This window comes from Plectropomus leopardus, chromosome 2, assembly GCF_026936395.1.
Source record: "Plectropomus leopardus strain MGB_pleo_1.0 chromosome 2, ASM2693639v1, whole genome shotgun sequence".
NCBI classification, from domain to species: domain Eukaryota; kingdom Metazoa; phylum Chordata; class Actinopteri; order Perciformes; family Serranidae; genus Plectropomus; species Plectropomus leopardus.
Genome location: NC_142177.1, coordinates 9,504,699 through 9,530,375, shown reverse-complemented (window position 1 = coordinate 9,530,375; position 25,677 = coordinate 9,504,699). Strand labels below are relative to the sequence as shown.

General features: G+C 40.6%; 2 protein-coding genes across 9 annotated transcripts in view; one reads left to right on the top strand and one right to left on the bottom strand.

Moving 5' to 3' along the window:
• Positions 1–22,382, bottom strand: part of LOC148190147 (uncharacterized) — a 57,122-nt gene extending 34,740 nt beyond the window's left edge. For 5 of the 8 annotated variants that reach the window (XR_015777900.1, XR_015777901.1, XR_015777902.1 and 2 more), the window contains exons 1-4: positions 22,074–22,382; positions 21,894–21,972; positions 20,309–20,413; positions 20,015–20,161 (exon numbers count right to left, since the gene is read on the bottom strand). Coding sequence is in view for 5 of the 8 variants with exons in the window: in XM_088084196.1 (XP_087940322.1) it covers positions 20,026–20,161; positions 20,309–20,413; positions 21,894–21,972; positions 22,074–22,236 (483 nt within the window). In the remaining 3 variants the exon portion in view is untranslated. The remainder of the gene's footprint in view (positions 1–20,014; positions 20,162–20,308; positions 20,414–21,893; positions 21,973–22,073) is intronic. The other 3 variants (XM_088084184.1, XM_088084188.1, XM_088084179.1) reach the window with 1 other exon arrangement.
• LOC121952925 (fidgetin-like protein 2) lies at positions 1,209–17,786 on the top strand. The gene is made up of 3 exons (XM_042499811.2): positions 1,209–1,370; positions 2,162–2,403; positions 13,766–17,786. Exons 2-3 carry the CDS (start codon positions 2,379–2,381, stop codon positions 14,929–14,931), a joined length of 1,191 nt encoding a protein of 396 aa, XP_042355745.1. The 5' UTR covers positions 1,209–1,370; positions 2,162–2,378; the 3' UTR covers positions 14,932–17,786.
• Positions 22,383–25,677: the final 3,295 nt, after the last annotated feature.

Genomic DNA, 25,677 nt, shown 5'->3' with positions numbered 1-25,677 from the left:
GAGGATGAGATCAGCCACCACATATTTGGCCATTGTTATTGTCTATAAAGTGCTGCTGAGGCATATACTGTCACACTAAAGGCAGATGCTGCTGTGGTAAACGTCACACCTGTCATGCCACTTTTGCTTCCGCAATGCTGACATGCTGTCTAAAATCACACACTGGAGTTGCATGATGCCACTGTTGTGTGTATAAAGAAAGGACTTAGTAGCAGCCCTGTAGCACAATCTCTGTGTAAAAAGGGCTTACCACTTTTACCGACGCTTACCGACTGTTTATTATTTGGTCTTAGAAAATTAAATTACAAAGGAAAGGTATAGTTTGAGCTGTGAATGACCGCCCTCTGAAACACGGCTCACACATGTCAACCATGTGGCCGTATGTGTGTGTGTTTGGAATAGGGCCCAAAGCAAAAGGAGTGTGTCCTGCAGGGCCTTGAGTGTTTACAGCAGAGAAACATGAGGAGCGGACTACCTTGTCCCGCCTCCTCCATAACTCTAAATGCAGAACCACAGCTGTGTTTCTATGCATGAGGGACTGGGGAGCAAAATAGGGACAAGAGGGAAAGAGTTAAATAAGTTCTTGCAAAGAAAATAATATAAAAGCAGTGTGAGTTTATATTAGAATATTAGACACTGATACATTTCAGGTGAAGAAAATTTTAACCATTTTGTTGGTCAAAGGTTTGAGGCCAATGTGGAGGTCATCTGCTGCATCCATACATGCGCAGGCTAGTGTGTATGTGGGGTGGTACCGCAGGAATTAGGTAGTATTGACATGGTTGTTTCAACTCCACCCTCCCAACACCGCTAAGATCAATGTACCAGATCAATAGAAGTCATTGACAATAACTGAACTTCCCATGTGGTCAGCGAAGGAGAAAATTCACTATTTTTCAGTGGCGTGTGATGCTCATTCATCAAACCGAAGGTCTACAATCAAAAAACTTGCAGTGCACACACACTTGCAAATTAGATCACACACAAAAATCCATGCACACACACAGCAGCAAGGGGAAACGGGCTCTTCTCTGACACTGCATGATTGGTCACTTTTTCCCTCTCTCTCCCTTCCTGCTGAAATAGTTTTAACAAAAGAGAGGGAGAAGGAGGAGGGGGAGGGGTGGCGTAGTTGGGGGAGGGGATGTATGTGCTGCTCTGTTGTCACTGGGCGAGGGAGAGAGGGGGGAGGGAGAAGGGAGCTGGAGGGCGAGCGAGGGAGTGTAGGAGAGAAGGATAGGGTCCCACAAGAGAGAACAAGCCTCACACACACAAATACACATTCACATCGGCTCCCCAGTTGTACTTTTTGGAATAGTGGATTACTTTTCAAACTGACGCATTCATCGAGCACATCCAGGCATGATCAGGTCAGTACTCACTTGTTGGAATAGATTTTGCCTTAATCTCCTTTCAGCAGAAATGACAATGTTTCTGCTGCTTCTTGCACATTCCTGTCATTTTCAGTGCTCTATATTGTCTCTTTTTGTGTAATATGCCCTCTTTTACTTGCTGGTGACTCAACTGTGCATGCTATAGTTTCGTTAAACATGTGTGTGACATTCTCACTAGTTTGTCCTCTGTATGTCAAATCAGATTACATGTCCATGCACTCTCCTATTCCACCCTCATTCTTCATTTTTTCCCCCCTCTTGTATTCCATGTTAGAAGTGATAGTTTCCTGCTCTGCAGTGTACAAAATTTCTTTCTGCTGTTGTGGTTTGTAGTGTTTGCGTTCAAAGAATTAGAAACTTGTGTGCGCTGGCCGTGTGGTTTCGTGGTCAGAGGGTAAAAGCCCCCTCTCTGTCAAGATTTAGCGTTCAAAGTCTGTCTTGTTCGGTCGCTCACACACGTGCAAGCACATAAACAGACTGAAAAAAAAAACTGCAGAAAACAAAAGTGAGTGCATGACAAACTTATTTCAAGTCAGTATCAGTTCCTGCTTTTCAAGTATATCCTAAAAGTTATTTTCACAGTATTTTTAATAGGACTAACTTAACAAGCAAGTAAATAAGGGCACTTTTTAATTATTTGTATTTTACAAAGTTGTTGATTTCTTAAAAAAAATCTCTGCAATTTGGGTTGCTGTGATCAAAACAAACCCTCTCGTCTTCTTCACTGCATCTTATGGTTCTGACACTGGCATCTGTGTGCTCTTCAGGTGGCAGCGTGTCGGAGCGGAGTTGAACTGTGAAATGAACCATGGAGGGGTCCGGGAGGCCAGTCACTAGCCGAGCCAACAGCCGCACAACCACTACCAACAGCAGCAGCAGCAGGAGAAGCAGCAGCCCGGGGAGGCCCCGCAGCATGCAGCTGGGCCCCCAATAGCACCAAGTGGACCCGGTCCTCTCCTCTTCACCTGGGGCCAGGGCTGCAGAATGCTCAGTCCTGTCACCCCATACAGTATGTCTCCACTTCTTTTATTTCTTTTTAAATATATGTACTTAGGGTTAACCCATCATTGGTCAGGTCCCATGCTGGCTCTGTACAATGTGACCCAGATTGGTCTGAGTCTGTTTTTCTGTACAGCTTCTTCTTCTGGCTCCTCTTTTGTCCATCTCCTGTGGCTCAGCAGAGGGAAGCGAGGGGCTGGGGGGGGGGTCTCTGAGAAGTCATTTTGAGAAGGCAGATATGCTAATGGCTTTAACAGCTGAGTCTCCGGGCTTTGCATTGAGGAATTTCACAAAAAGCGTTCGGTCGATGTTTTTTCAGCCCCTCCATGTGAATAAAGTATAGTAGCAATTTGTTTAGACAGATGGCAGCTAAAGCCCCACTGTCTAAGGAGCAGCATGAACATAGTCAAGCAGCTGACTGTATACAGAGCTGGTCTTAAAGTATTTAAAGTACATTAAATGATGGTTATAATTATTTTTAAACAATGATAGTGCCATTACACATGGGGACCCCCTTGCTGTATGTTTATTTAAGGTAGAAATAGCCTTTTCAATATTTAAACCATGATGATGGTGTTCAACTTGGTAACATTTTTTCCCAGTGTTATCAGAGTGGATTGATATATTTTCCATTTGCAACATAAAAGCTGATTAAATCCCACAAACCTCTGTGACACATCACATCACAGGCCTCACTTGCATATGTGCTAATCACGAGAGGTTGCTATCCATGCTGATGAATATGCTTATATTGATTGACTGGGTTATTGATTAGGCCAAGCTTTAACAGGATTACATCGCTAACCTGATTGGAATAATGCAACAGGGATTTACTACGAGGTTTTTTATATTCTAAAGAGCTATGCACAGAGATTTAAAAAAAAAAAAAAAAAGCGGAAAACTGCTAAGGAGAAGGAAGGAGTTTTCTGAGCTGACAGTTTCTAGTAACGTACATGTGTCACATTCCACCCTCAAAACGACTCACAGTGTCATGTTAGATTTCTTCGCACAGACACTTCGACGACACACAATCCTATGGTGGCTTTTTTTTCTTTAACAACTACAAATTTCATAATCAATTCTTGTCCATTTGCACAGATACACACACAAACAAGTAAATATACAATCACTCACACCTCATTATGAACCCTGTCCATACTAATTATTAGAGGTTTTAGCCCTTTTTAGCTGCCAGTTACTAGGGTGAAGCGATTCTGTGAATGAAAGCCAGATCGTTAGTAAGCTAGTGTCACCAGCTCCTCATTAGTCCTGAATAGAAAGGCAAATAAACATCAGCCTCCATTCACACACACACACACACATTATCCCTCCATCATGAAAGCTTGTTAAGGCAAATTGCAGCACACCTTCAATTCTCATTAGCTGTTAAAAGTAAAGGACCTGTGCTGGTGCTAGTGGTGGTAAAATGACAGAGAAAGAGCAAAGTGAAGGGCAGATGGAGGGGACGAGAGGACGGACTGGTCAGCTGCAGCCTGATATATGAGTGGACACAATAAGCAAAGAGGGGCCAGGCCAGCCTCTGCCACATGTGTGTGTGAGCTAAAGGAGTGGGGGAGGGGGAAACTGACCACACAGGCTCGGACACACGGGCCTGTCTTTACTACTGCACGAAGAGAAGGAGGGAGGCCTGACAGAGTAAAGACTTGGGGGCAAAATCAGAGTCAAGGGAAAGTAAATAACATAAAATAGGCAGAAAAGGAACTAGTTTTTCAGTAGTGCTCTGAGATAAATCTATGTGATTGATTGTGTCTAAGTGAGAAGAGCCACATTCTTGAGTTAAATTGTTACATGATTTGTCGTAAGAAACGAACTGTAGGTTAGAGATGTGTAAAAGCTGAATCAGATATGGTACAGTAGTTGATTGGCTGACAGCAGTGTGGCCTGGTGGACTGTGCAGGCCTGGAGTAAAAGGGGGAAGGGGAATAGAGGAGGGAGAGGGAGGGTTTTCTTCCTCAGCAGATCCTCCTGCACGCTGGCTGCAGCGTCTCACACTATGGTCATTCTTACATAACAATCTAGCCTTCATGTTTGCAAGGAGGGCAAAGAGCCGTGTGGTGTGGGTAGTCCATTGTCCATTGCCACATGCTTGATGACTATTCATATGCCATTCCCCCTCTCATGTGCTCTGTATTGATCTTACAAGCAGTGGTGTGAATTAACCCGAATGCAAACAGCTGATCGGGTCATTTATCAGCACTGTAAGTAAGCATGTTCTTTCCCTCCCTGCTTCCTTCAGCCTGAGAGTGGACAGTGCGTGTTGAGCGTATGGAGAGGATATGTGCTTTGTAAATAGATCTCAGGTTGGATTCCTGAAATTCCAGCCGCCTGACTCATCCGATAGATGACCAAGGAGCTCCTCTGCCTGTTGGCCAGCTGAGGCTAAACACTAAAAAAAACACAATATAGCAAGTTTGCCTCTGTGTGCATCTTGGTGTGTGTATTTTCAGAGAGTCTGTCCATCCTCAGGAAATGTAAGGCTTTTGTTTATTGTGAGTGGACTAAAGAGCCCTAACAGAGGACCTTTCAGATCCAAAAAGATTTTTGTTTCCACTCCACATCTTGCTGCACTAGCAAGCCGCCCTCTGATGCCTCGCAACCCCCAAATCCCCATTCCAGTCTGCCCCTTCCCCCAAGCGTACTTTCATCTAATTAACCCCTAATTACTCATACTGACCATGCAGTGGACCACGAGTCGAGCTTCCCTCCACTGACGTGCAGAAAGCAACCATGACTTGCATTATTGTGCTTCCTTTAAGAGATTTGGTGATGTTGTTACATATCGATGACAACACTTATCAATAAGTAATGGTTAGAGCACTGAAACCGGTTTTAGTTGGGGTTGTTGACAGCCGGTAAGAGAACTGGGAGAGTCATTTCATCTATTTATTGGCTGAATCAAGCTCCTACCTACAAGCCCTCTACTCTCTGCTTTTGTTTGTACATGCACTGCATATTTTGTTGTTTAGTGAACCCTAATGCCATGTAACATCCATGTGTAAAGGTCTTGATGAGGAGAGATGAGAAAGAGTTTCCACAATGCTGTAATTTTACCTCGCTTTATGCTCTGGGTAGATCAAAGGAGACTAATGTGCTTGTGCTGGGCCGATTAATTACGCGCACACTTAAAGCAGATTTGAGTGTGTGTGCCATGGCCGCTACACTGTCGGTGACTGTGGCATTTTTTTGGTTCACAGAGGATTTCGATGCAGCTTCTAACCACATGTATATAGCTACATGGTGTACATGGTAGTACATAGTGTCTGCAGGATTGCTCTGCTTGGGATATTTCCCTCCAACTTGCTTGATCCCCTCCTGCCCCAACACGTTCAGAGCTCCCACAGGCTATCTCCTGGTCTGATGTAATCTCGCTCCTTTTAATAATGCTACACAAATTGGTTATTTTTCATAAAGAAATGCCATTTTGAGGCTGAAGCATTCTCTGAAGTTCAACTGTTATGTAAGAGAAGAAACTGAAGTTAGGGTAAACATAACTGTTTGGATTCAGAACAATGCCTAACAGCAACAGTAGTCTACAGTGACTCACCAACCTTGTTACTCACGCACGCATAACTAGGGTTGATATGATATGAGGTTTCCACGGTACAAAGCAGTCAAAGAAAATAACATGGTTTCATGGTCTTACAGAATTATTAATATTATCAGTTACAAGGATCTTTTAATGAACTAAAACAGAAGGCTTTTTAGATGAGAACATTTACACGGTATCACAACCGTCCATTTTGTACCACAGTATACCTTGAAACCAGCATATTGCTGCAACCCTAATCATAACAGAATTTGGAGTATCTGAGCCATTGCAGGCAGCTAGCAGGCAAGAGGTGGCTGCTCAGATTATCATTCAGATTTATTGCTGAGCGAAAAGTTTCTTCCTTAAGTTATCAGCTTCTAGTTACAATTATCTCCTTAAACATGTCACCTGAGATAGGTGTCCAAGTTGTCTGCGGAGGTACAGTATAAATAATATGTCTACATTCAGACCAACATTACTAATGTGTCAAAAAACACAGCAGGCAAGAAAATTCAGGATGCACCATGCTGTTGATATACACTGCTTCTTGCAAAAATCACAACTGTCATCTGAGCATGGAGCATTACACAAGCAGTACAACCATATTTGATGAAGACATTTCAGTATGTTTGAAACATTGAACATTGAATTCGGGTACCACAGTACCAATACCCTTAAAGTGATACTGATACCACAAGAGTACTACTATCACATTTTATGCATTTCTTATTATCAGACACCACAGGCATGTAGCATAGCCATACTTTAAACATTTTCGTTAAATAAAATAAATTGACTGGTGAAGTTTTGATACTTCTTGGTACTGTGTTATAACGGCCAATACCTCAGTATAGAAATGTTGTGTGAAAACGTCCATGGATGTTTTGATGGCTTTCTTCTGTATTAACATGTCACCATTGGGCATTCAGTACAATGTATGTTGCACTGTTACAGTGGCGTTTGACTATAGTGTGTCTCTAAATTCAAGGTCACTTAACATTAAAAGTGACACTGTTGAATCAGCTCTGTAAATGCTTAGAGCCTACACAAATTTATAAACAATATGACGTAGACACACATAGGAACTGTATAGTGACAGCACAACATATATAATACGTAAACATTTTTTTAAGTTCATAAATCAACTGGTCTAATTGATTTCAACATTCTCTCATGTTCTTGTTTCAATAGTTTCTCACTCCTGAAAGCTTTCGCTTCATCTGATGTGTCCAGTAGCTAAACTACAGCAGGACAAAGAGGCAACACTTGTGGTGGTCAACACTGTGGTAATCACAATGATTAAGGAAAGCTGTCATAGTAGCAAGCCGGCTTAGCACTCATCTTGTCTCTTGTTAAGCCAAGCATGGCCAAGAATGGCGAGGTGTATCCAAGCCTCTAGCCAACATGATGTGCAAGATTAGGGTTAGGGGGTCCCTCACCCATCCCTCCCAATACCCAGACCCCTCTCCCTAATATCCTCACTCCCACACAGATGTCCGATGCTACAGCCCTACATAGTACAAGGTTTTAATCTGTCAAAGGAAATCACGTTTCATCTTCCTACCAAGTAGCCATGGTTAAAAAATAACTGCAACCATCTTACTGAGTACAAAGAGTGAAATTTTGAAGGAACTTAAGCTACAAGAAATATTATGTTAATGTAACTGAATGCATAATATTGGCATTTTCTTTTCTCTGTTCTTCTTTTGTTTGTTTTCATTAAAATGAAATCCTGTGATTATCATTCATTTAAAGACATTTCCCAAGACCGGTTGGATGCTCCAACTCTATGTTTCTGTCAAATGTGTTACAGATGTGGCTGCCATTCGTACTTTTTTTTTTTTCCAGAAATGACAGGCACAATTTTCATAAAAATGTATGTAAGAACACCTTCAAACATTTATAGGAACTTATTTCAGCAGTACCAGTAGCTGCATTGTCAGAATTGCTAGCTGCACTGGCAAAGCAGGTGTTGTCAAAGTCTGTTCCCTCATTGAATAATGTTTTCCTCCTGTTAAAATGAGTTAGCACTGCCCTCATTAGTTAAACAAAGGAAAAGGTTTGGTTTAGATTTAGTAAAATGGAAAACACATTCATGGGGAAACCATCTTCGATACAACACCTGCATGCCGTTTGCCGTGGATCATCAAGTGCAGTAAAACACACAGTGCTTAAGCATTGTTAATGGTCACGAGAGTGAGAGTTCTTGTTCATAAGTTTCAAAGGAATATGTTCAGATCATTTCCCAAAAATATGATCATGTTCAGTGAACGCACATGAACTAAACTGAATATTGGTAAGTTGATAGAGATCAATGTTGTTTATGTAGGGACACTAACAAACTGTAGTCTCAACTGGTGCTTTATTATAATTATAGATATTATTAAGTAGATCTAGTGTAAAATGGCATGTGCCTACAGAAAGAAATAAACCATTTTTCTTTCAAAAATAAAGAAATAGGTGGAAATTTGACAGTGGAATGACTACTAGCTTTAAAGCAGAAGTCACTACAGCGTTGAAACAGTTTTAGTTTATAGCTTCATATTTGTCACAGCCTACTCAAAATCTCAAAAAAAAAAATAATAATTTTGAGTTGCACAATATTGATGCATTGCCTTGGAATAAAGCCTTCCAAAGTTACAGGCTTACAGCTAACATAAGGAGTAAGCTCAGCAGTGGTGATGCCTCTTTAATTCTTGTCCACGACTGTCAGATTGTGACAGAGCACCAACAGTCCCATAAGCTTTGTGTGCTTTAATCCTTCTTTAGTCTGGTTTCCTCAGGCTGGTCCTTAACCCATCCAGACCCTCCAGTTTTCACATTCCTCTGCTTCATTTTGATGAAAATTCCAGACACATTAGATTACTGCGCTCTAATACGTCTTGGATAGATTATATACCATCGGGTGAAGATGGGGTGACAGGAGTAGATTGAAGGCGAAGCAGAATGATTGGCTCATGTCGGCATTCAGTATGGTACAGTGAGTATCAGCTTGATGACCCTGTATGTGTGTGTACATATGCATGACACCAGGATTGGAATGAGTGTTTTAACGCTGCAACAAGGTCACAGATTTATTCCACCTCATAGTTTTTGATTCTTCGTATACTGATGGACTTTACATCATAGATTAATGTTCTGTAATTTTGCAAGATGTTTGTATTTATTTAAGTGTTTTAATGAAATTAATATGTATTAAGCATCTGGCTGAAGTCTGCAAAGAGCTGCAGACAGATTCTCAGTGGGATCAGCAGAACAAACAAACTTTTCAAATACAGGGAGGAATGCACTGTAGCTTCAGAAAAAACTGTGCACTGTTAAGTTGTTAAAAGATATTTTTTTATTTACAAAACGTACTTACTTCTTGGACTTATGCGGGCAAAATGCCACAAAACCTTTCACTAATTTCACTGGTGTCCTTAAATTCAGATGTCGGATAAAATCATTGAGGTCTTACTAGAGTTGTGGTGCACCCCTGTGATCTTGATTGTTTGGGGGTTAAGTGGTTATTAAATGTAGTCTGCACTGTCTTAAATCGGTTTTCTCATCTTGACGTTCTGATAAATCAAAAATGTTTAATATTAACAAAAGTTTTCAATTTTGGCTCACGAAAATTGTGAAGTTCAATAACTTTAGAACATTATCAACAACCGATAGGTACGCTTTCTCCAGCACAAAACAAAGCACCAAACAGGGAAAACAGTAAACACGGAGGAGCTATCTTCATAAATGAATATAAATCCTCTATGAAAACTTATAAACAATACAATCGTATGTATCATATGATTAAAGCGAGAATACTTCAACTGAAACGTGCGGTTAGCTTGTAGACTTACAGTAAACTTTCCAGTAGCTTACGTTAGCTTGCAAGTAGCCCCTTTGGATATAGTGGTTAGCTAGCTAGCTTTAGCATATAGCACACTCAATGGGAATTCCAAGGGCTTCAAATTTGTGAATCCTAGGATAGTGGAGGAATGACCTGCTTTAGTCTTCCTATGGGTGGCTAGTACTTGTCTGGATTAGTTGGGTTTAGGCAAGAGAAGTGGACTAGTTTGGGATAGCAAAAAAATGTCAGGGTAAGCCAATCAGAGCCAGAGTAAGCCAGAGCAAAGTAGTCCATTTCTTTGCCATCCAAGGATTCGCATATTCGCTCGAGGGCTGCAGTTTTTTCTCTCGACTTTTTCCACTGTCCAAGCTTTCAATTTTGCGTATAGTGATCCTGCAAGATACCCAGTCTTTGCAAACTCTTACAGTCAGTGATTATAAACTCTGGCATGTGATTCTTACTCTTTAGATCTAAGAGGCTGTCAGACTTAAGTCTTTTGAAATAATTTAAATCCATCAGCGTATGGTAGGCATTACAGTGTTACCCTTAGATACACTAAGGTGGCAGAGAAGATGATGTTCATCTTGTCATCACAATATCCAAAGCTGAATGCGTACACTTTAGCTAAAACTGGGGAGGTAACAAAGAAGAGCTATTTGAAAGGGTTTTTCAGCTGGATGCCTGGAATAAGGTCTGTTGTTAACACAAGCTGAAGGGACTTTCACAATTTGTCCTTCAACATAAAATATGTCAGTAAATACCCCACTCATCAACTCTGAAGCTTTTAGCTGTCTTAAAAAAGGTGGTTGCTAACAAGTGGCTAAATGAAACAATAGAGCATTATCTGGTCAAACTGCGCCAGATGCGGCTTTACAGCTTGTTTTGGTGGGAATGTCAAGCAACCGTAGTATAGCCCAAAAATAGCCTTTTTACATCTGGCCATTGTATTTAGGCTTCAAAAGTCATAAAAGTGGTGTTTATTTGTGAAGATTATCTTGCTGGACAAAACATGTATCAAGAACATTTGCTCACGGCAGAGCTTTTTTTCTGCAATAATCTATAGTCCAATGGAAAAATCCCATGTGCTTTTTGATAAGGGAAATTAGGGCTACATGTTCACTGGCAGGAAATACTCAATCAAGTTTTTTTCACAATTTTGTCCCAAAGAGCTTTATAGCCTGCTCAGTAAATACACACCCTATTATTGTAGACTCTTAATTCAGAGGAAGAAAGCTGTGTCAGTACAGACAAAAAAGCCTCAACAATTCCAGAAAATGTAAAGAGATAATGGCTTCCTCTGAAGATACTATGATGGCTTTTTCCTTGTGAACATTTAGTTTACTTATTTGAGTTTTTCAGAAGGGCTTTTTGTGGGCTCTGATATTGACATGAATGACTGAACCTTTTGGCTCTGTACTAAAAAATGTTAATAACAGTCGCTTCATAGCAGGCACTGTGGTTAAGGGTTAGGGGGCTTAGAGGCTCCCTAACCCTGTGCCCAGTAGACCCATCCAATAATCCAGCCTTGATCTGTAGATTACTGTGAAATACAATGATTCAACACCCTCTGTTCGGGGTTAAGTATTTTCCTGGGTCATAATATATAGTGATTTTACTTCTAAATGACAAAAGTATCTCACATCTTCCTTACTTTTGAGTTTTTTTGTGGCAATATGTTTGCTCAGGTATAAATGTATGTTGTTGGGAGTATAAGCCGTTTTTCCGCCCTGTGCCAATTATGTTTTTGTGCCCGAGATGAGCACCGTGACCAGTCAGAATTCCCAGAAGAATAGGGATTTCCCCGATGCAGGGTGGAGCTTGTGCTGGTCGAGAGCGCTGCGATCCCTGGATTGGATGAGTGGGATTATTGGGCTGAAGGCTCATTTAATTTAGGGATCAACATGTGGCCCGTTTGAGGCCCATCTGGTGGTCTTCGTGGACATGTGACACAACCTGACATAATCCACAGTTTCAGACCAGACGTGTGAGTAAGTGCGCATATAAACAACTACCAATGCTACTATTATTCCCTGCTTTTTTACATTTTTCTTTATAAAGTCATAGTCAGGGTCGATTCATTACGTTGACAACCTGGATGGAGAGGGGCTAGAATAGAGTTTAAAAAGCGGGTTACCTGAACAACCAATTTTGATTATTCTCATTTTTCAAACACAACTACCAGACATTTTCTGTGTCCAACCTCTCCAAAGGAAGAATTCACTGTTTTCCTTTGTTCCATAGACTCGTAAATTGAACATCTTTTGGTTTCAGAAAGTTATGAGAGGTTTTAATGAGCCTTTTCTACTGTTTTCTTACCTTTTGTTGAGAAAATTATTTATCAGTAAGTCAAAAGAAAAACTGGCAGATTTATCAACGACAAAAGTAATTGTTAGTCACAACCCTATCCTGAAAAACTAAGCCAGACCATCACAGTACACTTCCCATGATTGCAAGACGATTATCTATGGTGTACATACTGTTATCTGTCAAACTGAAGAGAAAAACATTCCTCAAAATCGGAACAAAAAGAAAAGAAACAATTAATGAATATACCTCATTTACTTAAAAGCTATGATGATGGTGTGTTAAAAACTGCAGAGTCTGATCCATAGAAGGCACATGACCAGAAATCCAAACACAAAAGATAAATTTATACCCAAATATTGCAAAAGAATGCACCACGATTTTGGTGCCAATTTATTGATAACATATGAGGCACTAACTTTTTTCTCTGTCCAGTGCTGTTGTAGGGAAGCCTCAGGCCTGGGGTCAGGACAGTTTAATAATACTCTGCAATGCCTGGAATGTCAGCCTAATGCCAGTTCAAAAAGACAAGCCAATCAAAGCCCATGACCGCTAAACCAGCGGATTACTATGTTTGTGTAAATGTGCATGTATAATCACACATGGCACATGAAAATCTGACTTTTTGGACTGCTTTATCAATCAGTGTACTTGTAACTGAAAAGATGAAAGATGTACTGGTCTATACTGCAGTATGATGAACAACTACTGTGACCCCCCCGGCCACCCCCACTCCCCCACCCTCTATCCCCCCTTTTCAGCAGACCCCTGAGGTTTGGGCCGAATTAGATCACACGCTCGGTGGGGGTGGCTCTGTGGACTAAGAGAGTCACTGAGACAACAATGGCCCTAATGTGAGAGAGGCAAAGGCAGCGGGCAGCTCGCAGGCCGATAGAGGCTTATCGCCGTGGAGACCAGGCTGGGGGCTATGTTGCCGGCTTCACATAAAGATTAGAACAGTTGTCCCCTGCCTGGATGAAACTGTGTAGAAGAGCACAGGCTAAGCATTGACATGATTCTGGAAAAGGGTCAGTGAGCTGATGTGATTATGAGGGTGGATATTCATGAAGCCAGGCTCTAGCTTGCTTGTGAGTTTTGGAAGACAGCAGAAGTAACCACAAGGGATGCTCTTTTAAATCAGAGATTCAAATCATCAATCGGAGCCCCTCAGTTGACTAAGATTACTTCATGTCGAGCAGTCTTTATTTTCCTAGTTAGTGTGCTGTGCAGTGTACCTCTGGAGACATTTTGGTCTCCAGTGAATGCTCTACTTTCACACCACTCTTTGGTTCAAGCACTTGCACTGCGGACATGCAATTGGTGCCACTTAGGAGATACTTGGCACGGCGGGAGAAAGAGACTTCTCTTCTGTTTAGGAGTGGTGGGATTACAGCTCACAGCAAGTTAAGACGTTGCAGTCTCTTGCTTTTGTTTCATATCTAGTGTTGGCAAAAAATGTTGCCGTTGTTAGCACTGTTGGCTTGTTTTTATATTACATGGCTGCCACTGTCACACTGAACACCTGGCTGAGCCCGCTCACACTTCAATGCCAAATCAGATTTGGTTGACAAACACCTCAAATATCTGATCTGGACAAAATACTGCTTATAAGTACTGCTAATTTAAAACACATTTTAGCTGACACATCAATTTATGATTACGTGGACTAATCCAGCTTCTTGCTTCTGTCAGGTCTGTTGAAGATGCACTGGTCCCCGGAGCACGCTGCCCCCTTATCTCAGTGGCCTGAGCAGCACCTAGATGTCACCTCGACCACCTCACCGCCGTCGGCTCACAAACACGACCCCTACACTACAGCTGCTCGCCGCAGCTATGCCCCTGCAGGTTACCCTTGGGCCAGTGATGATATATCGGCCCTTACTGCGTCTTCTCTGCTCAAACGCTATGCTGAGAAGTACTCAGGCTTGGAGCTGTCCTATGAACGCCCTCCGACAGCCGCTTACTCAGAGCCTGGAACTTTTCTGAAAACTGAGTCTGAGCCGTGGGCTCTGGGTCAGGGCATGGAGTGTTACCCTGGACTGGAGGCATTAACTGGCACCAAGGTCGGCTCTGCATCCGTGGGCATCCCGGCCACAGGAAGTGTGACAGTGGTGAGCAGTAACTTGGCCTCTGAGGCAGGCTACAGTGGCGCTGGCTCCTGCAATGCCCCGTCATCTCAGGAATATCCTCCTTCCTACAACAGCACCTACCTGTCCTCAGGATACTGCCCTCAGCCCAGCGCAGCACTTCCCCCTGCCCCGCTACACTCTTTGCAGGCTGCACCCACTTTAGTGCCCAGCTACAGCGCCAGCACACCTGTCTACAATTACCCTCCAGGGTGCTACCCCCAAACCAGCCTGTCCTCTGGATACAGCCACCCCAGTGCCTCCTACCTTCCTCCTGGGATCAGTGCACCCACTCCTCTGGCCCCCAGGGCCACCATGGTGGGGGGCAGTTACAGTTACCCCTCTCACAGCCTTGGAGGGAGCTCCGAGGGAGGGGTGCCACTGAAACGTAAGGCCTTTGAGATGTCAGAGGAGGGACAGGAGGGAGCGGAGGTGGAGGGCTCACGCTACAGAAAGTATGGCAACGGCCATGGAAACAGTCATAGCAAAGGGCACGGCAACGGGCACGGCAATGGCTACGATATGAGCGGCTCGGCCTCAGACCCACAGGCCTACAAACCTGGAAAGCCCATGATGTCACCCCCTTATGGCGGGGCAGGGGACTACAGCCCACCGTCAGGCCTAGCAGGAGAGAGCGTGTCAGGGGAGCACAACTTTTCTCAGCAACAGAGAATGTCTATGAAGATACCTGCATCGCACACACGATCCGAGGACCCCACTGCAGGGCACTGACAACACTGGTCAGCATTTAAGAGGATTCTCTTGCTTTTTGAAACCAACCAGGGTTCTTAAACCAGACAGACTTGGGGGGAACAAAATTGGATTTGCCAATGAAAGGTTTCATTTCACAAGCAGACACATGAAGGCACAAGACTGGGACTTCTTGTGCATTTTTTTACATTTTTCATCATTCATGTTTTCCCAAAGATTCACTGGGGCCTTTTGCCCTGTAACATTGAGGTAAGTCTTAGGGGTTAAGGTTAAGGCATTCTCTACATAGATAGCGTTAAGACAGTCGTGTCTGTTTCTCTCAGGATCCTATTTATTTCCATTCTGCTACTGCGGCAGCAGCACTGCAACGTTGCTGTTTTAGAAGTTGGTGTAATTATTTTGTGGCCATTATGTATGCAAAAGGCCTTTGACTGCAATACGTTTTACCACATAAATCATTACCGACCAAAAAGTAAGGAGAGCAATAACTGAAATGGTGAGGTTGCCATACTACTTCAGCACAATCACTGCTACTTTACACAGCTGACTCCGAGGCTCGGTTTGTCACCTGGCCTCGAGAAATGAATGTTTCCCTGCTCATCCCTCGCTTTCCCCTGACCTTTACTCATTTTTTATTTGTTTTTCAGTTTCCTTAACCCCTTCTTGTCATGTACTTTATCTTATTATATCCTGGTGTCCTGTTTCTTGTTCTCAACCCTTTTTCATAGCTGAACAAGTTTTTATTTTTGTCCAGTTTATACAGAAGCTGCTTTTCGAATGATAACATAGTATCCATGAAGCCGCCCTCTAAATTTTTTTGATGTGAAGAACGAGTGGGGAAATAAGATTTTGTGTTCATTTAAAAAATGTATTTAGCATCCACACAATGACAGCATAAGTATATGCAGATCGTCTTCAAAGCGTGTTGTTTACTTGCAGATCTCTGCTGACCATAAAACAAACAGGTATATTTTCAAAAGAATCTGCAAATAGCAGTGCAACTTACACCTTTAACATTCAAACTTTAACAGGAAACAATCACTATACAAATCTCTAAAACAACCATGCTTAAGTTTGCATACTGCAAAAATTCACTCAGAGCAAACAGTTTGAAGGTGTTTAAGCTTGACTGTTATTCTGTTTGGATGCACTGCGCTGACTGAGAGGCATGTGGGTCTCATTGGAGGACAAATGCATCTGAGTGCCTCTAACAACTGCTCAACATTACATTCTTTATGAAGACCTACCTGCTTGTCTGCAATAGGATTTGCTTTTTTTATATATATATGCATTCTCTTTACTTTTGCCTCTCAAAAGGATGATTTATAGTCGTGTTATTGAATACTCAGGAAGATTATTGTTACCTCAGAATGATAAAATAAGAATGTATGTTATTACCTTAGGGTGTTTGTAGGGAGCTTTATGGAGCGAGAAGAAAACGGAGCCATGGCTTTTATTAAGAGAGAAACATACTCTGAACACTTCAGGGAAACAATGAACTTACAAGGCCTTTGATACTAAGTAGAAGATGCACATACACACACATGCATGCACACACAAACACACACAGACACACACACCATCCACATGGCTTGGTAGCTCTGGGAAAATTAAACTTGAGGTTTTTGTACCAAGGCCTGAAATGTTGAATGTAATTCAGATATTTTTTTTAAAAAGGACAATACATGCCATAATGTACATCAATGATGTTTTTAGATATATGAAACATATTTTCTTCATGTATAGATGTAATTCTCTTATAGGTTTTGGTGGAGAAATGAATGACATGTTAAGTGTTAGTGTAGTTAGCAGTGGGGAAAACGGTTTTTGTGGACAAACTGTCAAAACAAAGCACTCCTGATAAACAACTTTCTACATATCAAGACGTACACATGCTACAGTTTATGCTCTATAATAGTTTAATAATGTCTTAATAACATGTCCAATTTCCATTTTCCCATATCAGTATTTTAAAACTGTTGACACAGCGTCACCACTCAATCAGCTCATTCTGAGCTCTAACATGAACTGACGCTATGAAGAAGGGAGAAGTTAAACATTTACCAAGTACGTGCACTGTCAGAAAATATGTACAGTTACAAGTGTAAACCTTAAGTTTTTCGCCAAGTTGTAGCTTTGTTGCTCGGCTATGTGATCCCTTCATAAGTTGTGCCATACTGACATTTTAATAAAGTTAAACAAAGTCGATCTCTTGCCTAAAAGCATGCCCATACAGTGAATCCCCTTTAATAGTAAGATTTAGGCTGAAATGCAGCTTCAGATTTAGTCGGGAATTAAATGTGATTAAAAAGTATTTTAATTTGGAAATATAAACGTATTCATAAAATTGAGCGTACTCAGAATGTGGTTGAGTGTGGAAAAAACCTCACGCAAAGATTTAGCTTCAAAATATGCTGGAGGGGAAAAAAAACAAATTAATAAAAAGGTGTTTTGCAAATAATAATAATGTATTGTTACCCCCTGATTTTAAAAGTATTTAAGCGCTTAGCTACAACAATTAAATGCTCTTCAATGCCACACAAAGGATGTGCTTGATATAAACCTACACACTGAACAGCAGTGTTTGCTGTTTTTTTGGTGTCACTGATTCATTGAAGTAAATGAGAGTTAAATTTGTCCAACTGATGGAAAATGGCATTTCAGTGTTATCTCTGCAATTCAGTTGTACTTTTGTTGTATCTTGTACATTCTCTGTAACCATTTCTACCTCATTTTGAAGACATTGTACATGGAAATATTTATTTCATGTCATTTCACATGCCAGTTAAAGGAGCATCGTTTCTAATTCTTGACCTGTTATAGTCTACCTCACTAAAGACTGTTGTGTCATGGAAATGAAGATATCACCAAAAATAGTTTGTCTTTTTGTCTGTGTAATTCAAACATGTCTGAGCATCCTTATCGTTTACTAAAATATACTGTTGTCTATATACAAAACTACTGACACAGTTGATGGCTGCACAATATGCAAAAAAAAAAATAATAATCATAATAATGCATTTATTTTGACAGATATTACAAGTGCGCTATGAGTTGCAGTTTTAGTGGGAATGGTCATTTTTGCATTCCATTGAAAAAAAGGATAAAAATGATGATGTGATTATTTCTGGGGTCTTTACCAAACAAGCATGTTCTCATATGTCTGGAATATGGTTTGTAGGCATCTCGCTAACAAAGCAATGCTTCGTTTATAATTTTACCTTTATCAAAAAAATGCAGCTACTGAGTTTTGGATATTGCACTTGGCCATACTGCGCTTTCAATAATATGTTGATTAACTGTGCAGCTCTAACTAGGTCCAATTGCGTAATGCAGGGTGACTGTAACATATAAGGTGAAGGAACTGCACCTGGTGTTGCAACATCAATGCGACACTGACAAAACTGTTTGCTGCATCAGTTTCCTGTTGACATCAGTATTATTTTGTTTGTAGGTGGACTCTGCAACACTATGCCACATAGTGCACTATTTGTATTTACTCTGATCCATTCCACCAGTGAAAATTCTGAAAATGCCATACTGCAAATCTTGGTATTTTATATTACTGGTTTATATATTCATGGCAACTTCCTAATAATTTCCCAAGAAGCTTCTTGGAAAGAACCATGTAATTTGGCACTAATTACATTCAGATGGCACATTAACTGATTAATTAACCTAGAGGCTTTTAGTCAGTAGACAGATGATCAGCTTAAAATGCAGAAAGTAAGCAAATTGTCTACAGGCTGACATTTCTACAGAAGCATAGTGGATTCACTTTAAAAAAAATCTGCTCTGTTTTCTGTATTAATGAGGTCATTATCTCATTAATTCAGAAAACCAAGAGACTTTTTTCACTAAAACATTTCTCACAATTTTGAGATAATAATCTCGGTAATGAAGAACAACAGGGAAAAGTTTTTTTGTCTAAAGTCAATGCAATACACTTATTAATTATATGAAGAGTAAAGTTCCCCTGAATAAATGAAAGACAGAGTTTTTCTTTCTTTTTTTGAGGCTTTAAATTGAGCAGTTCTGTCAAGAAGACTTTTCTTGGAAGCAATTTGTGCTTTAAAACTCAACAAGGTAAACTAATTAAACTACCAGACTCTTTCCCTATATTACACAAACCCTTCTTGAGAAATTATTGAGAAATAATGGAACAGTAAAATCACATGTATCCTGAAAATCAAACTTATTTTGAGTCAAAGTTGTAAAACTGGTGAGGAACCACGGGGCTATTTGTGTTATGTAAAGACCCATAAGAAGCTCAAGTGAGCGTAGAGAAAAGGACAGGAAGAGTGAAGAAGATCCTGACCCCCTTCCCCTGGACACCACCCCCCATCCACAGCTTTATTGTCTGGAGGGCGGAGGGCATGCGCTGGCGTGTGACAGATGTCTAAAACTTTTGTCCCTCCATCCAAAGTGAATTTAACCCTGCTGCAATGTCCGATAAAAACCCTCTTAACTCCAAACCGTTTTATATGAAACTTATGTTTAACTATAATGACCATTAGAATCAATCACCAACAATACTTCATCATAAACACACCTCAAACCACAATTATGACACTGACTGCAAGAAATCAAAGCAGCCATCCTCACTCACACCTTTCGATAAGAGCAATCTATTAACCTCAGTTCAGCAGCCTCACACGCCCAGCATCAGCTCTTATTCTGAGCAACCAGCTCTGCAAACAGTCCAAAAAGTAGCTGTATTAAATTGTAAAGTTCATTTATGTCATTTGTGTAACAGATAGATGCCAAAATGCATCTCTGCCTGTCGAATCATATCAATTTCCTGCCCAACCAACACAAACAACAGCAGCTGCACAAGTGCCAGATAACAAGTGTAACAGTGACACCTACAGGTGCTTATCAAGAAGTACATCATTGTACCAAATAACTGAGAAAACAGCAAGAATAACTGATAGACAACTAAAGAGAAAAGTGCATGAAAGTCATTCCAAAAATATAGTGAAGATGGAAATAAATATAAATAGCATATATTCAAGCACCTACTGATGAAGTTGTGATACATTTTATAAACTGTCAGCACAGACAGTTAGAAGCAACATACGCAAGTGAACGAAATATGACTTACAGTTTCCAGGCTCAGTTTGTTCTTTGCTCTTCAATTTCTGTCTTTTGCCGCTTTCTTCTTGTCATTTCTGGGCTGGGTTTGGATCCACGTTTAGAGTGTTTGCTCTCCCAAAATACACTTGCTCTCCAAAAGTAGGCGCAGTTTGAACTGAAGGTATATTAAAAGAAAAAGAGTCAGGATAAAAATAGCATAATATGACTGGTATCTACTTTAATATACAGTGGACTATGCACTACACATGGCCATGTTCATTCATTAAGTCCACACTGTTACCCTGATGTTTCAGGATCTTACCGAGTGGTGACACTGTATTGTTGCTGGCTGCTGTGCAGACCTCCTCCTTCAGGCTGAGGTGAAACATCAGTGTGTCCTGCACTGAGGTGGATGGGACTGCATAGTCTGTAGAACACAGTAATATTTGTTTCCACGAGTTCTTGAATCAAAAATGTACAAACTTACTAAGAAGATCAAACTTAAAAGGGAGAGAGGAAGTACTCAGATCCATTACGTCAAATTAGAAAAAATAGGTTTCAAAATCACTCTATTACCTGTAAAAGTCCTTCCATTCAAAATTCACTTAGCAATAGTATGAAAGAATTAATAGAAGATGTTCTAGAAACATTAAAAGTAATTATAGTCATTATGCAAACATAGTGGCCTCTGTAAAGTGCTCCAGGGACGATGTTTTTCTGTAGGTCAGAGTTTCCCAAATCTCTCCTTGAGAACCACATGTCCTGCATGTTTTAGACCTGTCCCTGCTGCAGCACAGCTGAATTAAACCATCAGCTTGTTATCAAGCTGCTTCAGGAGATCATAACTAGTGTGATCATTTGAATCAGCTGTGCTGGAGCAGGGAGGCATGCAAAACACCCATGGAGCGGTTGGTTAACACCAAGCAGGCCAATGCAGAAGTTTGCATCATCCTGGTTCCCTTGTCGAAGAGCCTATGGGATTTTCCATTGGATTTTGAATTATAGCAGAAAATTAACTCTGTGGCATACAAATGTTTGTGATACTTACACGTTCTGTTTAGAAAGATAATCTAAACACTTTTACAATAGTTGAAGCCTAAATGTAATTGGTAGAAGTAAAATGCCTATGTTCCTAACCACAGATGCATGCATCACAACCAAAACAAGGCTGTAAAGCAACCACCTTTTTAAGACACCGAAAAGCTTTAAAATTCGTGACTGGGGTATTTACACATTTTATGACATAGACAAAAACATGAAAGTCTCTTAAACTTGTGTTAACCACTGACCTCACTTCAGGCATCTGTTGTCAACTGGAAAAAAACCCATTGACTTCCAGATGAGGGAGAGTGCAAAAATGCAAACTCATTTCCAAGTTTTAGGAATCATCCATGCAGCACTCTATTGTAGTTGAGACCTAAAAAGTCTATTTACACCTATCAGTATTATAGTATCACATTATTGGGGTACTGTCACTCACATATTAACATGAATCTGTCAACTTTAAATATTGTTGCAATAGTTTAAAATTATCTGTGAAGTAGCAATTATGGATGCTTAGGTAGTGAAATTTAATATAACTCGTGGTTATACTCAAGCGTAAGTAGCAGAATACTTAAATACAAATCTTTTAAGTAGATTTATTGGTGAAAGCAGTCAATATCAAGAAAGGCATGACCTCATCTACCTTGGCCATGCTTTAACAAACATATACAGCAGCACATGTTATGGTTGGTTTTAAGTTATATGCATAAACAAACCTTTCTGTCGCATTTGAATTAGCTAAAATGTTCCTCTTGACTATATTATACTCGGGGTACATTTAAGCAATGCCTCCAGTATTTCACAAGTACTCCTCATTACTCGCAGTGATGTGTAAAAAGTTAGGCTCCATCAGGCAGACTCACTGTAGCGGGGAGCTGTGGATGTTAGCTGAAGCTAACACCAGAGGCGAGCTGGGGACTCCCTGCTCTGAACTGGAAGCACCTGTGACAATACACACATGTACCAATAAACACATTTTCGGTCAAAAATAAGCTTTGTCAGTTTTTAGTGGTAATGTTGTGACTACATAAAGTTGTCCGTACCATTTGAAGCTGTCATTTCAAACCACTCAAGGCCGGAGATGGGGTCTGTAACATCGGGTACCTGAGGAGCAGGAGAAGGAGGTGGTGGGCCGCGAGTCTGCCTCAGAAACCGACAAGCGGGTGAGCTGTGAAGGTTTGGTAATGCAAGTCGACTTGTGTCCATTTAAAAGTAGTCTATCTGTATTGTTTAACTACTGTCAATTCAGTCTAACAGGCCTGTTCACTGAAGCAACACGGGAGGCGAGGAGCGGTTCATCTTTTAAACAGGGCGGTCTAGTTTTGACGTTTGGACGGTTTTTGTGAGCCCTCAAATTTGTCTTACAGGTTAACAGGTTAAGAAGGTTCCAACTTCAGGTTATTTTATCTTTCAGGATATTTTGAACCAATAAAAGCTCATGTATTTTAATCAGTCTGTTTGAATTCATCCATTTTAGTTTGTCTTTTAATTCATTTTTTAATGTATTCTTTTATTCTGTTTCGATCGTGTTTAATTCTATTATTAGTACTATATTTTTTATGTTTACTGCTTATATTCTCTGAATTGTATTTCCTTTTTTTGGTATGGGTTGTTGTTATTTTTGTTTTGTTTGTCTCTTGTATAATTCTACCCCTAAATTCCTTAGTTGGCCTTAGTTTGGCATTATTGCTATGTTGCCTCTGCAAGGAACCCTTCTTGCTTCTGCTTTGCCGTGTTTGTCAAAGCACTTTGTAAACTTGTTTTTAAAGGTGCTATAAAAATAAAGTTATTATTATTATTATTATTATTATTATTATTATTATTATTATTATTATTATTGAAGTTTTCTGCAACCTTACTGCTAGATATCACGAAATCCTACACACTAGATTTAAGATTACATTTAAGTAGTAGGTTGAGTAAAGTTAGGTGAAACCAAGTGAGTTTTGCCTGTGAACCCATCGCAAAATACTTGGATTAGGCCCCATTTGCCTAATAGCTGTTGCACCTAATATTCATACATCATACACTATACCACCACCACCTTGTGACCACAAATCTGAATCATCCCCCTAAAATATGGCAGTGACACAGTTGTCTCGAGTTACTCCCTCCGAGTCCCACTAGAGGGTGTTAGATAGCTGTAAGAAGTCATTTGAGGCACTTCACTAATATCTGCTGGAGGGGTTTCAGCAATACACACAGTAGATAAAGGCTGTGATCTCTGCAGACACTTTCAGGGGCATGGAAGAAAAACACAAATCCCATACCAACAGGAGCACACAGGGCTATGCTCTATGATGGATGAGGCTGTGGCGACACAGAGCAACAAACAAGGGATAAATCAGCATAAATCTATCACATCTTTTATTCCATTTTAGCTAAAGGAATTAATTTAAATTCCTCTTAGCTAGGGTAATAGAAACTATGTGGAAAGCGCTGAACTCAAGACAATAGGCCCTTGTCATCGTGCATCTTCTCTTAAACTGAGTGAAACTGGATTTATGTAAATAAATATTTGATCTATGCAACCTCTGCAGTGTAGCAAACATGACACGGAAATAGAAAAATATGAACAACCATTGCCTCACTCATGCACTTGATCACAGCAACACTGCATATTACATGTTATTGATTCCTGGAGGACAACCTATCTCCCTCTTTCTGTATCCCTTACACACACTTCCTTCCCTCAGTCTCCCTCCCTCCTTCACACAAACTTGCTCAGACAGATCACACCAACGTCCTACTTAATCCATGTCCCACCTCTGCAAGTCCTGCTGTTCAGATGGACGCAAGGAGGACAGAAACCTAAAGGGAACAAAAACAAGACAAAGCACGTGCACAGCTCAGGCATATGTGACATTTTGATGCCGTCTGTGGAGGAAAACCACACATTTAGACAATTAAAAGGATGAAAACAACCATTTTTTCCACATAAATTATATATAATAAACAGTTCAATTTGTCAGAATTATCCAAAATGGATCATTTCAGAGCACTAAAATACTGATAATCCTATTTTCCAATAACCCAGCATAAGACGCTGCATCAAACTGTACAAAATAATGTGCTGCATTCCAAACGCATGCAGCACTGCAGGTAGGAGGTGAAGGATAAATCCATAGCAACAGACTAGCCTTTCTACTGTGTGTGCCTCTGTTCATTGTTCTCATTTACTTTTCATCTTCCTGCTGTAACTCTCTCTCCCTCTGCTCACTTGCCGTGGGTAAGGAGGTGCTATACAGTGCACTGTACAGTCTGAGCCTATTGGGAACATGCTGCTGACTCAGCCCAGGCCACTGCATTCATCTATCTGCACTGCAGTGCTGTCTCTGCTTACTCCCCCCTCCCCTCCCTGCTCCTTCCCTCATTCAGTGCGCCACCTTACACACACACACACACACACACACACACACACACACACACACACAGAGGAGGGGGAAGGAAGGAAAGAAAAACACATTCACGCGCACACACACCAACCTGCTTTTATAGTCATTTCAGTGCTGTTGCACCATGACACACCCAAACACATCAACTCCAACAATAATCTTTGTAAAATATTGTTAAACATGAACAATGTTTTTTAGGGCATTTCTGAAGTGAGTTTCCAAATCCAAACAGTTTTCTCTTGCTGCTCTGTCTCTTTCCCTCCCTGTCCTGTGTGGCAAATATTTTCTCGGCCATGTTTGCAACCATGGGCGTATTATGAGACGATGGGCCCCTGGGCACAGACATGCAGGAGGCCAAGCACTTCTCCTACATGGGAGCAAGTCACACAGACTTTGTGGTGATTTTGCTGCATTTTTGTTGTTGTTTCTTTGCATCTGTCTGGTCATTTTGTGTTTCTTTTCGGTTATTTTGTGTTTCTTTTCGGTTATTTTGTGTATTTTTTGGTAGTTTTGTGTAACTTTGTAGATGTCTTGTGTCTCTTTGAGGCTGTTTAGTGTCTTCTTATGGTTGTTTTGTGTCTATTTCTAGTTGTTTTTTTTCTCTCTTTGAGGTAATTTGCAAAATCTTTTGTTCGTTTGTGTCTTTTTGTGGTTGTTCCGTGACTATTTGTGGTCATTTTGTGTCTCTTTTGAGTTGCTTTGTGTGTCTGAGATAACTATGTGTCTTCTTGTGGTTGTTTTGTGTCACTATCTAGATATTTTTTGTCTTTTGAGGTAATTATGTGTCTTTTATGGTCACATTGTGTCTGTGGTTCTTTTGCCCCTTTTTTGTAATTATTTCGCATATCTTTACAGTTCATTTGCATCTACTTGTTTTCTTTTTGTGTCCCATGTAGTAATTTAAGTCTTGCTGGTCAGTGCATGTTTTTGAGTGACATTTGGCAGGTGAAGGCTGGGGGGCCCTGACGCTGTGCCTGTGCCCAGTAGTTTCCAAGTTTTTTCCATATATACAAGCAATTTTCATGATTTTTAGCATAAAAATGCCAAAAACATAAAGAAAACCCCACAAACAAAATTGTTTCATCATAGCATCAATGGCACTTACAAAAAAATATCTCACATTTACATTCTCATAGTAAATGAGATGGTTAAAGAGCAACAAAAACATACATTGCCAGACATGTTGAAACATTTTCTGCGTGACAGAGTGACATTCATTAAAGTTATATCCAAAAATGACACCAGCCAGAGG

What these genes read in the sequence shown, in the direction of transcription:
- LOC121952925 (XM_042499811.2), top strand. Translation starts at nt 2,379, where the DNA reads ATGCTCAGTCCTGTCACCCCATACA. An exon ending in CAGTCCTGTCACCCCATACA is followed by an intron (nt 2,404 to 13,765) that starts GTATGTCTCCAC and finishes TGCTTCTGTCAG; the next exon opens with GTCTGTTGAAGATGCACTGG.